General features: G+C 34.7%; 3 protein-coding genes across 3 annotated transcripts in view; 1 reads left to right on the top strand and 2 right to left on the bottom strand.

The window, feature by feature from the left end:
- LOC129804323 (sphingosine kinase 2) overlaps positions 1-4,258 on the bottom strand; it is a 35,825-nt gene extending 31,567 nt beyond the window's left edge. The window contains exon 1 of the mRNA XM_055851513.1: positions 3,102-4,258. Within this exon, the coding sequence (XP_055707488.1) occupies positions 3,102-4,015 (914 nt within the window). The 5' untranslated portion in view covers positions 4,016-4,258. The remainder of the gene's footprint in view (positions 1-3,101) is intronic.
- A 218-nt stretch (positions 4,259-4,476) lies between these two features.
- Positions 4,477-12,774, top strand: LOC129804324 (uncharacterized). Its single transcript, XM_055851514.1, has 5 exons — positions 4,477-4,653; positions 4,751-4,937; positions 4,999-5,177; positions 8,215-8,894; positions 11,666-12,774. The coding sequence occupies exons 1-5, from the start codon at positions 4,551-4,553 to the stop codon at positions 12,449-12,451; spliced, it is 1,935 nt and encodes a 644-aa protein (XP_055707489.1). The 5' UTR covers positions 4,477-4,550; the 3' UTR covers positions 12,452-12,774.
- A 5,374-nt stretch (positions 12,775-18,148) lies between these two features.
- On the bottom strand, positions 18,149-18,979 carry LOC129801039 (SUN domain-containing protein 2). The gene is made up of 2 exons (XM_055845797.1): positions 18,854-18,979; positions 18,149-18,784 (listed from the first exon to the last, which is right to left on the bottom strand). Exons 1-2 carry the CDS (start codon positions 18,977-18,979, stop codon positions 18,149-18,151), a joined length of 762 nt encoding a protein of 253 aa, XP_055701772.1.
- Positions 18,980-19,474: the final 495 nt, after the last annotated feature.

The raw sequence follows: 19,474 nt of genomic DNA, 5'->3' as shown, positions 1-19,474 counted from the left end.
TAATCTCTCGATTTTTTTCACCCCCCAAAATTTCCACCTTGCACCCTCCGGAGACCATTTTTGTCAACAAATCTTCACGTTTCAGACGATTTCTTGAGAAATGTCGTCACGCTGTTTATCCGTCTGTCCGTCCGGCTGTCGCCAGTTCTAGAGGCCAAACGGTAAGAGATAGCGTCTTGGGATCTTCGGAGGACCCCCCTCCACAAGTCGACCCGAGGATCGTTCACATGCCCCTCATTCCCCCCACCCCTCCCCTTCCCCTACATAACCATGTTTTTTTGGGATTGCTCGAAAACGCGTCGTGCGATTTTTTTCATTTTTGGATATGTTTTAGAAATTGCCCAGGCGGACATTTCGTCTTTATATGAAAATACCTTTGAATCATTCCTAATAACGATTTTTCAAGGTCAAAGTTTAAAAAGACACTAGAGGGCGCATTTATTAAGCGAATTGAGTCATGTTTGGGCCCGTTGGAAAGGTCTTGGAATTTCCTATAAAACAGAACTGCTTCCAATCGGTTTTGAATCGGTAATGAATCGGTTCATAACCGATAAATAATTTTTATACGAAATCCATTTAAATTACTCCTGAGGTGTATTTTGGAAAATATTTTGAGTCTTTTATAAATCGGTTCAAATCGGTTGTGTACCAGTAATGAACCGGTTATTTACCGATAAGTAACTTTTGTTTCGAATATAATTTTTATTACTCTTTAAACTATTTGTTGAGTACCGGTAAACGGTAAATGATGCGAAAGTACTTTCGAGGTAGGGTAAAGTGATATAATTTGGAATTAGTGTTACAAGTTGGACAATGCGCCGGTACAAGTTGGACATGGCTTTTTTCTTGATAAATACAGTACAAAATTTGTTTTTAAGCACAAGGAACCAAATTATAAAACTAGAGCATTAAAAATATACAAATAAAAATGAAGTACTACATTTATCAAGACAAAAAGCCCTGTCCAAATTGTACCACTGCACTGTCCAACTTGTACCACTGTCCAACTTGTACCACTTTACCCTATAGCATCTAATACACGAGTTCGAGCATTTCGCAAAGCCTGGGACGTTTTGCCACCCCTTTGTATTTCATGTTCTTGAAGTCATCCAATAAATTCTGGGAGCAAATATTCCGAAAAAAATTTCAGTAGGGAGAAGTGAGGCACCTTGCAATTGGGTCACTTCTAAAATAGGGATTTTTTTTCAATTTGTAAACGAAACTTGTCCTTAATTGCTGGACAGGCTTACGACTTAAGTCGAGAGACGTCTTAGAAACTGATGGAAATATAACCTAATCCTAATCGTTATTCTGATTATAATTACGTTAAGCCGTTTCTCGACTCAAGTCGTAAGTGTGTCCAATACATTAGGGGAGACTGGGGCAAAAAGTAACAAAACGGATATTTTATTTTTTTAAAAGCTATCCGAGCACCTCCAAAATTTCTAATTAGCACAGTTTTATAGGAAATTTACTGCTCTACAACTTTGTGAAAGTAATTTTCCTCCATTTTGTAAGGAAATACGATTATCGAACCAATTTCTAAAAGGTAATTTTGTAACTATTCTCAAAAATGCTGGGGCAAATAGTATCAGGCATAAGATATTATCACATTTTGACTCGCTTCATTACGGGCTTCCGTAAATTTGAAAAAAATACCTAGAGGACATATTTTCATAGAAAATTTATTCATGTATGTACACCTTTGTAAAACACCGTTTTCTCTATCTGAGCAAGAAAAGCGCATTTTGAGCTATTTTACAAAAAAACACACAAAAGACTGCAAATCGTTTGACCAGTGCAAACAAGCGGCTACACATAACATTGACGTTTCTCTTCACCGTGGGACATCAGAAATTGTTTCGGTTTTTGTTACTTTTTGCTCCATAGCTCTTGTTACTTTTTACCCCAAGTGGTCATTTTTAATAAAAGGATTTCTGGAGAAAAGAATCTTTGTAAAATTCTAAAATAGATAGCGGATTCGTATTCAAAGAATATCCAGATAATTTGGGAAATATTCACCAGTGCATCAATTTTGGAAAATAAGTAGGTAATAATTGTTATCTTCTCCAAGGAAAATATTTCAAAAATAGGGCTAAAAATTTCGATATTTTTTATTTTCTAAATTCCTTGTTCAAATTCTAAGAAACTTACGACATTGAAGAAGACGTATGGAGGCTATCTATAGAAATAAATTTGAGCCAGGGGCCCATCAAGCCTAATAAAACGTGAAGATATTTTTCACTTTTCCTTGTAAAAATTTTGCAGATATTGCACCGCATCTTAAACAAATTTCCTCGTAGTTCTTGTATTATTTCGGCGAGCATTATGAAATACAGTAGACTCTCGCTCAATCGGCTCTTTCTCAATCGGGCGACAAATTTTGTTGACAATTTTCATGTTTAATTATGAAGCTAATTCGCTAAAATTCGCTGTAGTTCTTCCTATTTTATCGTGATTCTTTATAATTGAGCGCTAATTGTGGAATTTACAAAAGCTTTGACGCTCAATTCGATCGCTAAACCGGATGACATTTTGCCCCATATTCCCGATTGAGAGAGAGTCTACTGTATGTATTTTTAGATAGCTTTTAATGATTTTCGATTTCTAAATATATTAAACTGATAAGTCAATTCTCTTTAGGAAAAAACTTGCCAATAGTCTTCAGTGCCTCTATGCAAAAACGTATGGAAAAATGAAATGTCGAGAGGCCCCTGTTTGAGCCGCTATCTTTTTTACCTTGGAAGATATTGAATTTTGAATTTTTCGATTTGTGACTTTTTGCCCCAGTCTACCCTACTATGGATATTATTTAACTCCGCAAAACAATTATGAACCTAAATCGCATTATGATATCACTCAGTTTTCCATTTGAAAACAAACCAGATTTTAACCTTAAGGACAATTGGGTCACCGGTGTCCCAAAAATGAAATTTTCCCTACGACCTTCAAAAGCTACCTTTTTGCTCCAAAAAATCAGAAAAACTGATTTTTTTAGACCCTGATTTTTTGACATCTCGTTTATAAAGGGTTAAAGGTGCATCACTTCCCCCTATTGCAATGGATCTCCCTAAAAATTGCAAACAATTTTCAGGACTTACCCGTAAATGTGGGCAATAGACCTTGCAAGTCCATTTCCAGATCCACATGGGATAATTCCCACGCTGACTTCCTCCAAAGCCCGCTCCCAGTCCGCTCGCTCCAGCATCCCATTGATCACCTCGTAGAAGATCCCATCGCCTCCCACCACCACAATGCCTCTGAAGGCATATATATCCCTCGTACGCACAAACTCCCTCGCGTAGTTAGCCCTCTTAGTTACATGGAGTTCAAAGGGGAGTTCCGCCTCCACAAAAATTGGCGCTACACGCTGTTGGAAGGACTCACGAGCTTTACCGGAGCCGGATTTGGGATTAAGCAGCACGAGCATCTTTCTAGTGTCTGAGGGAGTGTACGTGGGAGTCTTGGGAATCTCATCATTGATGAGAGCTTTGATTGCTGTACGCCACTTTTGGGCTTCACGATTGTTATCCTCATATTTATCAAAAGAACGGAATCTGAGAGTAATTGTGGTACGTTCCCGACGACCACCACGACGACTCCTCTTGAGGATGTACGCGTAAATATAGAGATATGCACTGGCATCCGATTCATCCTGTTCCCCCGAATTTGCTTCCACCACTTTCAGCTGTGCTGGCCCAGGAAGGGCTGAGCATGCACATGCAGACCCCCCATGACCTCTTCTCTTGCTCCGCAAGCACCGACACCCAATTATATCCGCCAGAAGGATTGTTTGTTCCTTCACACCATTGCTGGACTCCTTTCGCAGGCACAATCCCTTTTCCGTGAGACGCACCTGAAACACTGTATTTTTCTTGGAGCTGATGTAAAAGGTCTCCGCCAGGAAGACCTTCTCCCCACACTTTTCACTCAACTGTACATGCCCAGGGGACGAATTGTGCTCCACCATGGAGTAATCTTGCAATTTTATCGAATCACCTGTGTAAATACTCATTGTGCACAAACGTTTCTACTCGTCCATAGTTGGACTGGACTTGTGGGGTATAACACACTCCACCAGAAACTCTGGATGGATTACACTGGACACACAGAATTTTCACACAACAAAACAACACGCAAAGAGCGAACTGAAACGACTGAACTCGACTGAGCGAGCAGGAGGTGGAAAATCTTCTTCTTGATTTTTTTACCGTAGCAAGAAACCTGAAGTTTGCTGTACTTTTTTAATTTTAAATCCAACGGATTTATGATAATTTATTTCACTCGTCACTCGTGAGTCCACTTTTATTATTTTCATAATCGCTTAGCCTACTTATGCTACCGCCTTAAAAGTAGGGATAATTAATGCAGTAATCGTAGTAATTTTGCCTTTATTTCCAAAAAATACGCTCCATTTGTGGGGAGAGGGGAATATTAAATCCACCACCTTTAGTGTTGCCATGTGACATTAGAATTTCCCCCAAAAATTCCCCAGTTTTCTGCAGTCGCCACCCGGGCGCTGGCGTATTTTTAATTGTTTACCATGAGCGATGGAGGAAAACAAGCAAAATCGTGCCAATATTATTCACTACTCCATCGAGACATATTTCATCTGGTTCAGTGCCTTAATATTTGTGACTGAACTCATAACAGGTGAGTCAGTATTCCTGCAAATATCAATTAAGTGGCCCCCATCTAACCTCACTCTCTTGTTTACTAAAAATTGGGCTTCCTTTATTGTCTCCCCCAGATGTGTGCCTTGTTATCTACTATTTCCACGAAAATCAACTTCAATGGGCCACGGTGACCCTCACCATAATTGTCGTGCCACAAATTCTGTGCCAAATATATTCTCTGGTGTTGCTGAAGTCAGAGGAACAGAGAATGTCCGGAAATGCCATTTTCTGGCATCTCTGTCTCATGGGAATACCTTTCCGGTGAGTTTACAAATCAGGAATGTACCAGAGACTTTGGTCTATCAATTGGGTATTGCTTTAGGTACCACAATATCCTCAGAACGATAGAGAAAGGACCTATTCAGGAGGTTGATGTGGTCAGGTACAAAATCCGTGAAGTGAATGCCATTCAGACGGTTAATTCCGTCTTGCAGTATTGCCCCCAGTTCATCTTCCAGTCTTTCCTAATCATCCATCGGAAGTACAAATGTGTCATAACAGGTGAGAAAACCCCAAAAAAAAGAAACATCCTACTAGAGCCCTGCATACCCGGCCCGACCCGCGGATACCCGCATGCTTTTTTGCGGGTCGGGCGGGTTTTATTTTATTTTCTGCGGGTCGGGCGGGTCACGGATACAACCCTTCAAATTTTCGGGTACTTAAACATTTAGGGTAAGTGTGCAAAATTCCGGCCAGCTTGCAATTTCGGCCACCTTTTTTATTCCTCGAATTTCCATGAACTTTTAGATTTTACGTACTCTAGAGATTATACAATACAAAAGAATTACAAAAAATGCAGATTCGACAAACGAGATGACATGAAAAAGATATTGGAAGTATTCCCGAAGGGCAAGGAACTATGAGAATGAAGGTGGCCGAAATAGGGTACCAAAGCTATGTCTATATTTTTATTCATTTTAAAATGTCTTAAAAATGATTTTGGAGTAAATCAAGACGGTAAACTCTTTACAATGTTCCAAGCAACACTCTTTCAAAAGAAAAAATAAAAAAAATCAATTTGTATTTAAAATATTACATTTCAAACTTGAGACTTTGACGCTTGCATGCAACTATGACGAAATTTGACACACTTACCCTATCCGACCTGATTTCTAGGATTTTTTAAACACATTTTTTTTAATTGATTAAGCTTTGGCGAAGTTTACAGAAACATAGAAAACGATATGATAAATCAAAGAACAATTTATGTGATCGGAAAAGCATATGAATTTAAAGAAATCATAAAGTGATCTGACGAAGACAAATAATATTTAGACGAGATCCAAGAATTACGCACCTGACGGGATTATGCTATTATGCTCATACTATGCATGTTTGCCTAATATTGAATATTATTTTGTGAAACCATTGTTGAATTACACATTAACATATACTGCTTTGTGAAGCGCAAAATTGAAAAAAAAACACTTTATGCTTATTTAAAAAAAAAATTAAATTTCTTTAATTGAGTTAAAATTTTTGAATATTCTGACAATTTCTTGAAGAACTCCGGGTACAAACCAAAAAGTCCTATTTATAAATAAAGCTCTTTTAGACTTAATCAAACGCAACCACCTCCAGGTGCATAATGCCATTTTCCTAAATTTTTTCGGGCGCGAAAAACGCTTATTCCCGGGATAAAGATAGCAAGATAATTTTTGGAATTCCTTTTTAAGTCTACCACGATCGGACTTCTACTCAAAAACTATATTTTCTGAAATTTAATAAATTTAATAAATTATTTTGTATTATGAATTCTTAGACTTGTTCAGGAGTATAATTTGTAAATATATCCTTGAAATATATTTTCTCATAAAAATAAGATTAAATTTACTCTTGTCTAAAAATATCTTCTCAATTATTAGAAAAACTGATTTTTATTTAATTAAAAATTTGATTCACTGATAAATACATGAAAGTAGACTAGGTATTGTATAGTCCACTAATATCTGGCTATCAAAATTGATCAATACTAATATGTTTGATCAAATTCAACATGTTATGTCATTAAAATTAAATTAATTTCGTTAAAATTGTAGTCAAAATACGCACAGATGAAGTATAAAACGGTAAAAATTGTGCTAAAAACAAGCATTGAGGATTAAGGATAAAACAGTTAAGATTGTGCTTAAAAACACGCACAGCTCAAACAAAACAACGGAGAAAATTACGATTAAAAACATGCACAGTTCAAACAAAAAGCGGATAAAATTGCGCTTACGCCCAGCTTAGTTATAAAACTGTTAGGATTGCTCTTAAAAATATGCACAAATCAACCATAAAACGGTTAGGTTTGCGCTTAAAAATACGCACAGTTCAATCATATAACTACTAAGATTGCCATTAAAAATACGCATAGCTCAAACATAAAACGGTAAATGCGCTTAAAATCACGCACAGCTCAAACATAAAACGGTAAATGCGCTTAAAATCACGCACAGCTCAATCATAAAACGGTAAATGCGCTTAAAATCACGCACAGCTCAATCTTCACTTGCTCAATCATAAAACCGTAAATGCGCTTAAAATCACGAACAGCTGTATCATAAACGATTAAGAATTCACTTAAAATTACGCACAGCATAATCATAAAACGGTTGATATTGCACTTAAAACACGCACATTTCAGTTATAAAACGTTTCAGAATGCGCTTTTTTAAGCGCAATCCAAATCGTTTTATGATTGAGATGTGCGTATTTTTAAGCGATGTTTACCATTTTACGATTGAACTGTGTGTGATTGTAAGCGCATTTACCGTTTTATGATTGAGCTGTGTGTGATTTTAAGCGCATTTATCGTTTTATGATTGAGCTGTGCGTGATATTAAGCGCAATATTAACCATTTTATGATTGAGTTGTTTCTTGTTTTGAGCTTAATCAGAACTGTTTTGTACATCATCTGTAACAGCGCAATTTCAATCGTTTTATATTTGGCCAGTGCGAGTGAGAGTTTAACTACATTGAAGGTTAGAGCATTTTATGCTGAAGTATTGCGAGGTTTGAACACTTAAGCGGCTAACGTGGCGAAGACCGTTTTACGCAATATACGTGCGAGTTTTATCGACGTCTTATAGCAAAAATCGAATAATAATTTTAAGGTTTATTATAAAAATAAAAAAAATATCCCATGCCTATGCAATATAGAATATGCTTGATTTTTATTCTGAGCTTGGAATTTATAAATTGCATGTATTTTACAAGATATTGTTGCATTTATATGATGACTTTTCTTGATCTTGGAGTACTTATTAAACAGAAATTAATCGAAAGTGCGAGAATTTTGATTGAGTTAATTATTTTCGGGTTACTATTGTTCGAGACGGGTAAATTTATACATTTCTTGCATTGGGTACGGGTATTAAATTTTTTTTGCGGGTCGGGTCGGGACGGGCAGCACTAAATTTCAACGGGTCGGGTCGGGTACGGGTCAAATCCATTGCGGATGCAGGTTGAAAAAAAACCCCAAAAACCCGACCCGTGCAGGGCTCTACATCCTACCCTTCGGATTAGACACATTTCTCTCTTTGGAATTTTCAGGAGTTTCAGCGGGATTGTCAGGTTTCTCCTTCCTCTGGCACATGTTCATCCACTTCTTCTACCTAATAAAACGCTACAACGAAGATTTAGTGGTAGCTGAAGTGGGCAATTGTGTCACAACTCCCCGGATCATTGACAATCTCTCCGGATCAGCAGCTGATGGCGAGGGCAATGCTCAAGGAAGGAGTGTAGCAACTCTAAGGGAAAATTTTAAGGATTTCGAAAAGCCTCTGTACAATACAGATGACAAAAATCTCATGGTAAAGAAGGCAGCTTCGAAGAATGTTGAGAAAAACAAAATATTCAGCTTTAACAAACGCAAGCCCATCTACGAACGGGAAGACTTTGATCTCTATTCTGGGCACAATCAATCGACAGTTTTCTGTGAAATTAATGACAGTTTGGGATCGGAGAAATTTCCATCACAGACCAATTTTAAGGAGGCCAACAAATGGACCAAACTGGAGAAGGATCTCTCCAGCAGTTGTGATACCCTCAAGCAGTACCATTCCACGGACAAGCTGACTGAGTCGTCAGACAAAGCAACAAAGTCTAGTACTCCCGTGACCAATTGTGCTGTGAGTCAGGGAAATTTTGTGCTGAAGCGCAAAGGGATTTGCTCATCGCAAGAGATGTTGCATCTGGTGGATCTCATGAATGAGAATCTCTCAGCTGAACAGGTTAGTGCTAAGCTAATGCTTTTCTCATTAGGGGAGGGTGGGGCAGTTTCCCGCAGGTGAAATTATTTTCAGGACTAAATTGCTAAATGAATGTGAACCATATTCAAATTAACTATGTCCGTTAGTTTCACTTGAATTTCGACTATCTGAAAATATACAGAACACTTGTAAAATATAGTGGGACCTCGATAGAGTCAACTAATTATTTCCAGACCAATTGACTCTGTCGGAGTCCGAAAAAAATTATTAAAATGTGAAATTTTAATATAAAGAGGTATTATTTTATGTTTATTAGATCATTGATAAATTCAACATGATAGTAGAATATTTTATTAAAATAATCCATATTTTCTTTACCCTCTGGCCCAAAAAAGTCGTGTGTTTAGGCAAAAGTTGGAGATTAATGCCCAACGCACAATAAGTTTTGTTTTGTAAACATATTTTTGACGTTTCAGTGAGAGTGAATGAAATCTAGATCTAGTCATCTCGTTCACTCTTATAGAAAATTTTGAAAACATGTTTACAAACAAAAGTTATTGTTCGTTTGGCATAATGCCTAGCGCACAATAACTTTTGTTTTGTAAATATGTTTTTAAAATTTCAGTGAGAGTAAATGAGATCGACATCTGGTTATCTCTGTCACTCTCATAAGTAATTTTGAAAACATGTTTACAAACAAAAGTTATTGTGCTTTTGGCATAAGGAATGATTTTTAAGAATATTTTTATTATTAGTAAATACACTCAGTCCCGGGATTATGCACATTTTCGGGATCGAAAAAAAAAACGCACGAAATGGCGTTATGCATCAAGAAAATTTGCATACCCGCAAGCGATTTCTTTTTAATGAATTTGCTTAAACATTTTTTTTTGCTTCAAAAATTTTAATTTTCTATTGTTTATTTTTGTTTTTGATCCAAATTTTCTTTTGAGATACTGATACTTTAAATTAAAAATGTAATGGGGTTGACTCTATCGAGGTCCCACTGTAATTCTTTTTTGTCTTAAAAATGTTTATTTTCTAAATTAAAGCATGTGTGAAATTACCCCACCCTACCCTAATACACTTTTCATTCAATTTTTTGATAGCCTTATGCCCTAGACACACTTACGACTAAAGTCCAGAGACCACTAAGCTCGTTCATAGCCAAGTCAGTTCCTGACACACTAGAAATGAGGCTTAACGTTTACTGGCACTCACAAAACTTTACTTTTGTGGGTTTTCTGCAGATATTTCTACTGAAATGCGCCAGTACTCCTTTGAAAATGAAACTACTTTGTAAATTTACTTCACAATTCACTTATAACAATAAGAATTATTCACTTGAATCGCCTAAATTGGCTTAAGTCGCGAGTTAGAAGAAGAATATATTTTATAGAATATATTTTTTTAAATATATATAGAATATATTTTTTAAATTTTAAAGAATATATTTTTCTTTTATTTTCCTATAACAATATTGACAATATTGTTATTATTTCATTTTTTTTGCATGTTCACAGTTCGATTTGTAGGTATTGCTTTTACTGATTGTACCATATTTATTACAACATTGAAAATAAAAAGCAATAGAAACCTTTTAAATGGAGATTAAATAATGGCTAAGAATTGAAGATATAGGGGAAAACTTTCAGGCTTCGCATGCATTCTGACTCATATTTTTCCCATATTCCTTTAATGAATCTCACCTATTCAGATTCATGAAAGGACCATGGAAACATCAAAAAATACTCAACTCATCGCTATAAATTAGTTTTATTCAAGGATGAAATCTTTTTTTTAAAAATGCGGATAGGAAGAAATGTAGATATGGCAAGGCGGTAAAAGACAACACAGCTCTCGTATTTTCTCTCGTTTAAAATAAAAGTAAGGAAGAATGGAAAGAATGAATAAATGTTCACAGTCCACTGAACAATTACTCATCATTTTGCCCATTGCAATAATAAAAATTTTAATTATGGAATTTCGTGGATTGCTAAAATGTGAGAAAGTGAAATAAATGCAAAAGCACATCATTTATTGGTTATTCACATTCTTCAGTTGTATAAGAGGTTGGGCGTAATAGTTTTATAGAGAAAATAGAGAATTTCGCAAAGAAATCTGCAAGCTACTTATTTCTAATTATTTAATTCATATAAAAGCATCCTCCAGTTTTCTGTGATTTTAAAAACATTTTGAAATTTTTACTGTCTCTACTCTGAAAATGAAATTTTGTTAAGCAGACAAATGGATCTTGTTAAAATTTTGTCAAGAGAAGGTTAATTGCTAATTTTACAAAACTGTTTCTTACATTTTGTATTAAAAAGCATCCTTTTGACAAACTTTTATATGTTGTGGTCCGGAAAGAGTTAATTCTATTGGTTACAAGCCTACAAAAGCATTTATGATTTTTTTTAACACAGGGCTATTATCCAGTCCAAAGGTGATTTTATTCAAAATTTTAAATGTATTCTCAAATGTTGACAATTTCTGACTTTTTTTCGTTTTGTCAATAAATTTTATTTTCAAATAAAAAAAATACGACACTTTTAAAAATAAAAGTTGCAATTCAATTGGCTCATCCTGTAAACTATTAAGTCACACATTTCCTGATAAAATATATGTCAAATTCATTAAAAGAACATGGAAAAAATATGAAATGATCGGAGGCAGAGTGTGTGCGCAGCCTGAAAGCATTACCTTAATTCGAAATAGGAATAACAACTTAAGCTAACAATAGCCAAGATGAAATATTTCAAATGCGAAGAATGAATGTTAAAATGAATTTTCAGGTGGATATTCTGGCTAAGAGTCTCATTGAATTGGGAGGAGCTCCAGAGGAAAGTATTGTAAATCCTTCGTCAGACAGTGGAGAATTGGACAGCAGTAAGCTGCTGGAGGTCTTTCCAGAAGTTGTAGATGAGAGCACTCAAAGTTCTATTCTGGAAAATATTGATGCTGCCATTTATGAGAATCAGATTATCTTCCAAGAGCGCATTAAAAAGAATCAACTCACCATACAAAATCTCAAGTTGCAGGATCAGATTCTTTCGAGTTTTATCGATACCAGTTTCAGCAGCAATGATTTGCTGAGCACCAGAGACTATGAGAATATGTGCGTGGTGAATATCAATCGGACAAATAGGGGAATGAAGCACTGGAGGAATTATCTCCAGGACATTGATGCCAATGTCCATGATAATTCAACTGTGCTGAATAGTAGCTTCTTTGTGACGACCACGGCATCTGCCACGGATGATTTATACATCCATGAAAATCAGTCTGCCCTGGCGGATGATGGTAGTAAGTCGATGGAGTCAGAAAAGAGCGCTAAAGGGAGCGATGCTGTCCGGGAGGTGGCTTCCGGGGGGCGTAAAACTGTACGCTGGTGCAATAAAGTGTCCGTGGAGAATTATTCAGCTTCCAGTGGAAGCGATGACAGTCACCATGTGGATAGTCGCCTAGTGGAGACCATTAATAAAATCAACGTTGATTCCCCTATCAAACACCTAACAGTTCCAGTGAATCCAATGGACAGTATTACAGAGAGTATCCACACTTTTGAGGAATCTCACTGAGAGTCTCTCTTGCCGACGCCACTCACGAGGCAAATTATGCGTGACATTTTTTGTAGTATATTACTACAAACATTTTTTAAGCACTTTTAAATCATATTTAGATATATCCCCATAATTGATATTACTAGTGATAAGAAATTGCCAATTCCACTTTTTTGTGTCTCCTTTTTTTTATATGTATATTCTACATTTTAGCTATTTTAAAAAAAACTTTTTTGGATATATTTTTTGTATTCACTCTATATGCAAGAATTTATAATACATCACAATGTGAGAAAAGATTTTTCAATAAATATGCACAAATCTCAATTATGCGAAAAAAATGTTTTTTTTTTATTTGTGGCTGATCCGGAGCACTGAGTTGGTCAAGTGGTAGAGCACTCGCTCTATGATGCAAGTGTCCCGGGTTCGAATCCCCTCTAGGTCACCAGGAATTTTTCTGGCGTTAAAGGAGTTTGAATTGCATCCAGTGAGCTTTCACTGCACTTGATTCTACGGGACATGGCACTGACAACCCCATCTCTGTATAAGAAAAAAATAATAATGGATGTCCCGAACTCCCTTTGTGGGAAGGCCTAGTTCCTCTACACTATTAGAAAAATTTAGTCCCAACTATCTCATATACAGTTATGGAAACTATAAAATATAGTAAGCATAGACCCATCCATATATTTAGGTAGGGTAACTAAATGAAATAGTTGACCAATATTAGTTACAGTATCTTTTTCATTTAGTTATCATAACTTAATTAGATTAGTAACGGGTACTATAACATATTAGTTCCAATAACTAAATAAATGCGGTTGATACCCATCTTATTGGCTGTAATAACTATATCATATTAGTTGTGGTTACTATATAGCTCGAAAAAGCTTCAACACATAAGTAAAAACCCACTCTTTACTATTGAAAAAGTTGTCAGAACTTTATGAAAATATAGGCCCATTTATTTGCATTAGTTGTGAGAACTAAAAGGAATTAGTGACCAATATTAGTTGGGATATCGATTTCATTTAATTAACACAAACAAATATAATTATAGTCATTCGAGGAGAGATGGAACTAGTGGGAGAGATGGACCATTTCGCCTCCTGTCTACACCCTATGCACGATCTTCACCTCATTTGGTCTCTTTGTGCCCTTCAACATTCTAATGAAAACCCCTAAGTTACAGCTTTCTACCTTTAAAATTGTACGAGAAAATTGAAATTGAATTTTTTGGATGTCTGAAAAATGGCCAAAAATTTTTATTCCGCCATACACTCTTAGAAAAGTTTAGACATCATTACTAATGAAAATTAGTTGATCGGGTGATTATTATCAAATGTATTTAAAATAGTTCTTATAATCTTAAAACATTTTACTCATAATAAATTTATTAGTAGTGAGAACATAAGGCAATATTTACGTGGATAAGTTGCGACAATTATTTTATAATTGTTTCATATAATTATATTTGCTTGTGTTAATTAAATGAAATCGATATCCCAACTAATATTGGTCACTAATCCTTTTTAGTTCTCACAACTAATGCAAATAAATGGGCCTATATTTTCATAAAGTTCTGACAACTTTTTCAAATGTAAAGAGTGGTTTATTACTTAGGTGATGAAGCTTTTTCAAGCTCTGTAGTAACCACAACTAATATGATATAGTTATTACAGCCAATAAGATGGATATCAACCACATTTATTTAGTTATTGGAACTAATATGTTATAGTACCCGTTACTAATCTAATTTAGTTATGATAACTAAATAAAAAGATACTGTAACTAATATTGGTCAACTATTTCATTTAGTTACCCTAGCTAAATATATGGATGGGTCTATGCTTACTATATTTTATTGTTTCCCTAACTCTATATGAGGTAGTTGGGACTAAATTTTTCTAAGAGTGTAAGAATACGTGTATTTAGGGGCTGAGGAGAGATGGAACTTAATAGTTTGGCAACACTTCCGGTGTGAATTTCGGTCAATGTTCTTCAAAATCTTTTCAAGTAAATCTTAGAAATTATTTTTCCTAAATTTCTGGTAAGACTGACTTGATACACTCAGCGAAATTGCCATCGAAGTATATGAGCCACATATTCCACAAAATAAATCATTTATACTGAAAAAATAAAATAAACTCCAATAAATTCAATGAAATAGTGTTCATATTTAAAATCACTTCCCTCCTATTCTAAATTAATAAAATAAACTATAAATATTTTGCTAAAATTAGGGGTGTTCCATCTCACCCTCACTTTTTTTTGAGTGCCTCAAAATGCAACTTTTTTTTAAATCCTATTTTTCGAAGTGACTATTTTCATCTAGGCATTTCTAATATTGATATCTTAAATTTAGAGTCTTCAAACGATAAACCAGTGAGATTCGTCTTTGTCTCGCATTCAAAACGTATCCGCAATATTGAATATAAAAAAGGTGTTCCATCTCTCCTCGAATGACTATATAATGAAACCATTATGAAAAAATTACCACAACTTATCCACGTAAATATTGCCTTATATTCTCACTACTAATAAAATTATTATGAGAAAAATGTTTCAAGATTATAAGAACCATTTTAAATAGATTTGATAATATTGGCCCGATCAACTAATTTTTATTAGTAATGAGGTCTAAACTTTCCTAAGAGTGTATGGAACGTTATGCCACCATTATTGTTATTATATTATTATTGATCGGATTCAGCCAGAATCCCGAACGCCAAAATCCGGAAAGGGCCAAAATTCCAAAAGCCAAAACCCGAGTGTTCAAAATCTTCACTCTTAGAAAAGTTTAGACATCATTACTAATGAAAATTAGTTGATAGGGCGATTATTATCAAATCTATTTAAAATGGTTCTTATAATCTTAAAACATTTTTCTCATAATAATTTTATTAGTAATAAGACCATAAGGCAATATTTTCGTGGATAAGTTGCAACAATTATTTCATAATGGTATCATACAATTATATTTGCTTGTGTTAATTAAATGAAATCGATAGCCCAACTAATATTGATCACTATTTCTATTTAGTTCTCACAACTAATTCAAATAAATGGGCCTATATTTTCATAAAGTTCTGACAACTTTTTCAATAGTAAAGAGTGGTTTTATACTTATGTGTTGAAGCTTTTTCGAGTTTCAAGCATCCACCGTGCTTCAGTCTTACGGAAGAAGTGCATGTGAAAGGATGTCGCGTCTTTCAAGTCCCACTATCTTAAGGGGACTTTATGCTTTATATGCCAAATTTTTCTAGGGTAATCAGTGCGAATCTCAGTTGAATATTTTCTAAAAATCATAAATTAAATAAAAACTATAAATAAAAATATTATGAATTATATAGAGTATCCACCGTAGAGTGATATTCTGCATCATTTTACCAGCAAACTTCTGTTGGATGCTTATGGTCTTATGCATGAATTTGTATAAGAAAATGGAAAAGGAATATGAATAGCATAAAATAATTTTAAAAGTTCAAAAAAAAAACAACTATTACGAATTAATCTTCATAACTAATAAGATATAGGCATCACAATAAATGCCATATAGTAACCACAACTAATATGATATAGTTATTACAACCAATAAGATGGGTATCAACCCCACTTATTTAGTTATTGGAACTAATATGTTATAGTACCCATTACTATTTTGATTTAGTTGTGATAACTAAATGAAAAGGATACATCAACTAATTGTGGTCAACTATTTCATTTAGTTAGCCAACCTAAATATGTAGTTGGGTCTATACTTACTATATTTTATAGTTCTAATAACTGCATATGAGCTTGTACGAACTATTTTTTTCTAAGAGTGTTGAAAAGGATGAAATTATATGGAGGATAATGTGTGGAACAATTTCCCAAGACACATAAAATTTCCATTTGCTTCCAGCAAGCGCGGGTGCAATCGTGGGAGTAGTTATGTCACTTTTAACCCTCCAACAGTATTTTAACATGCGAAAAAAAGTTCTAAAACAATGTTTTCTAGGATAATTATGATCCAATATAGTCGAAAACACCATCCATTCTTCATTATCTCTTTTAGCTTAGGCGCTAGGTGAAAAAATATTAAAATTTTTTGAAACTCTTTTGGCTTCTAAAATTCACATTTTTACTTTTTTCAAATTTTTTAAATAAACTATACAAAGTAGAACGACATATCTTTCAGTGAAAAATGAATTTATTTTAGTCAGATAACTTTAAGTTGGTATTTTTATGGACTCTGGAAATTATTTTTTTTGCACAAATATTTTTTGTTGCTTTTTCTCTGACCTGTCACACAAAACTGGGAATAGCAACTAAACGAAGAGTCAAAATGAGTTCAAACTTTCAAGAGATGTTTATAAGACTATTACCGAGGACACTATAGCACTTTAAAGTAAATAAAACCTTTATTGTCGCTGTAAATGTGATTTTTGTGAAGACCGCCCCTGGAGGCGGTCTTACCCGTTAGAGGGTTAAGAATTCAGGATTTTGGCTTTCGAGATTTTGGATTGCGGGATTTTGACCGGGACCCGTGGCTGATATGGTCTTTGCGGATGATTGCAGTTTTTTTTTTAACTTTACAGTACACAGAAAAAATATTTTGTAAAATTGTTCATGTTTGTGAATTCATATTGGGGACTTACGAAATGCTCGTGCATCTTATAACCCACATACAAGTTCGTAAAATTTTGTACTTTTTCACAAATATTGTTCAGAAAACGATCATTTGACGAACATTTTTTCGTACTTTTACAAAAATTTGTTCGTAAATGTTCGTAAACACACAAAAAAATGTTCGTTATTTTTTGTCATTTGTTCGTATTTCTTCGTACATTTTTGTTTGTCTGGAAAAAATTTACGAACAAATACGAACAAATGACAAAATTTTACGAACATTTTTTGTGTGTTTACGAACATTTACGAACAAATTTTTGTAAAAGTACAAAAAATGTTCGTCAAATGATCGTTTTACGAACAATGTTTGTGAAAAAAAGTACAAAATTTTACGAACTTGCTTTGTGGGTTATACGATTCACGAGCATTTCGTAAGTCCTCCATAGGATTTCACAAACATTTACGAACAATTTTACAAAATATTTTTTTTCTGTGTATATTATATACTGAAAGTATACTAGTTATTTAATATAATATTATATTGCATCAAATTCATTAAAAAATGTTTAAAAAAAAATGAATTGTCCGAAGCTTAGGTAGTCAGAAGGTAGCGGGTTTTCCCTAGGCAATTTACTACTCTGAAACCGTTTCTGGAGTTAGACTTTCAGATATTTTTTTCACAGTCATTTTTTTGGTAAAATACTTATATTTGTATTTTATTGACTTAACTGAAACTACATGTATTCTTCTGAGGATCCTTGTATGCTACTTAGTACATAGCATATTGTTTATCCCTATATATATACTTTGATATGGTCAAGCGGATCAGCGAAGACCATCAATAAGTGCTGGAATTAATGAAATTATTACGAACAGCAGACTGTAGAGTTACTCGCAACGACGGTACAGACAGAATCTTGGGACTGCTCGATATCACAAGAAATAATATGAGAAAAGTGTGAAAAAAAATATTTTTAAGTTTTATTACGAAAGAAATTTTCAAAAGAAATAACAAAACATTATTTAATTCATAGGAACCCAAACGATTTATTCTTTTATTTCAGTGAAAAATTATGATAAAAGCTCTCAACAAGTTTTTTCTTCTTAATTCTTGGGACTAAGGATTCCATGGATCCTTATGCGGTAGACGCAGGTATATTCCGGATGACCATGGTTAGTTTTGAAATTAATCCTGACAGTATTGAATGTTTTCCTAGTGGGCTGAGCTAGCCTGAATTCTTGCACATGATCCCCTGGGAGGGCATAAATAAATCCAGCCAGATAGATTTCTTTACCATTTTCCGCAATAGCTGATACAGAAAATTCTTTGGGAGCTGATGAGATCTCTCCCGTTGGAGACTGAGCAACAGGAATATGCTCCAGAGAAAGAGATTCAATGTGAGCGAATTCCATCAACTTGATAACAAAGGAAGCTTTTGTTCCCTGAAAAGCGATACAATCACCACTGGGCACAGATCCAGATTTAAGAATTTTACAAGCTGGACAACAGGGGAGACCAAACATTTCCCTGAGAGGTGCAAAGGGACATTTAGGCAAATTCAGAAAGAGTCCAGAAACCTCAATAACTCTCCCTCCCAGTGTATCTTGAGCTAAATTGACTGACTGACTCCTCTGGACGATACTCCCAAATTGGGCTACCTGGTACCTCAAATCTTCAAGTTCTTTCCTATCATTCTCAAACCTAGCCTGTCTCTGTTGAACGTCATATTGGATTTCCGTCTGAGAAAATAAGTCAGCAGATCTTCAAATAAATTCGGATCTTAAGAAAATTCTTAATTCTAAACTCACCGTTATATACTCGAGAGTTTTAGTCAAGGATGAAATCCGTCTTTCAAATTGCAGATACGAAGAGATGTAGGTGTAGCAGAGGAGACTCACGGATGCACTGATGAGGTAATAGATAATGTTTCGCATTTTTTTCTCTTGCAGAAAACAAAACTAACGAAGAATTAATAACCTTTCAGAGCCTACTAAATTATTTTCTCTCTTGCAATAAAATTTAATTAAGATCACAGTGGGCTTTAGAATTGGTCCTAAATTTTAGTCCTATTTGTTACAGGCGTTACAGGAGACCCTCTAAAACTTCTTTCCTCGAGAGGCTCGCACAACTCGGTATGATGCATTCAATGGCATTTTCAATTTGAAATTGATTGACAAATTTACATTTTTGGCTTATTTCTTTCGTTTTTCTAACACTTTAATTCAGACCTGTGCTCGTTAAAAGTCGTGTAATATCGGAAATTTTGTGTTGATAATTTTAATGGAAATTACAGATAGCCATACTGGTAACACTAATACCGCTCATTCATGGTGCCATGATAAATATTTTTGTGCCAAAAAGACGTATCAGACATAAAAACTCATATAGAAAAAAAATTGTCTTCTTGATATCTTTGTCGGAAGACGGAT

Source organism: Phlebotomus papatasi, chromosome 2 (assembly GCF_024763615.1).
Source record: "Phlebotomus papatasi isolate M1 chromosome 2, Ppap_2.1, whole genome shotgun sequence".
Taxonomy (NCBI): Eukaryota; Metazoa; Arthropoda; class Insecta; order Diptera; family Psychodidae; genus Phlebotomus; species Phlebotomus papatasi.
The sequence above is the reverse complement of the archived record's forward strand: the minus strand, read 5'-3'. Positions and strand labels throughout refer to the sequence as shown.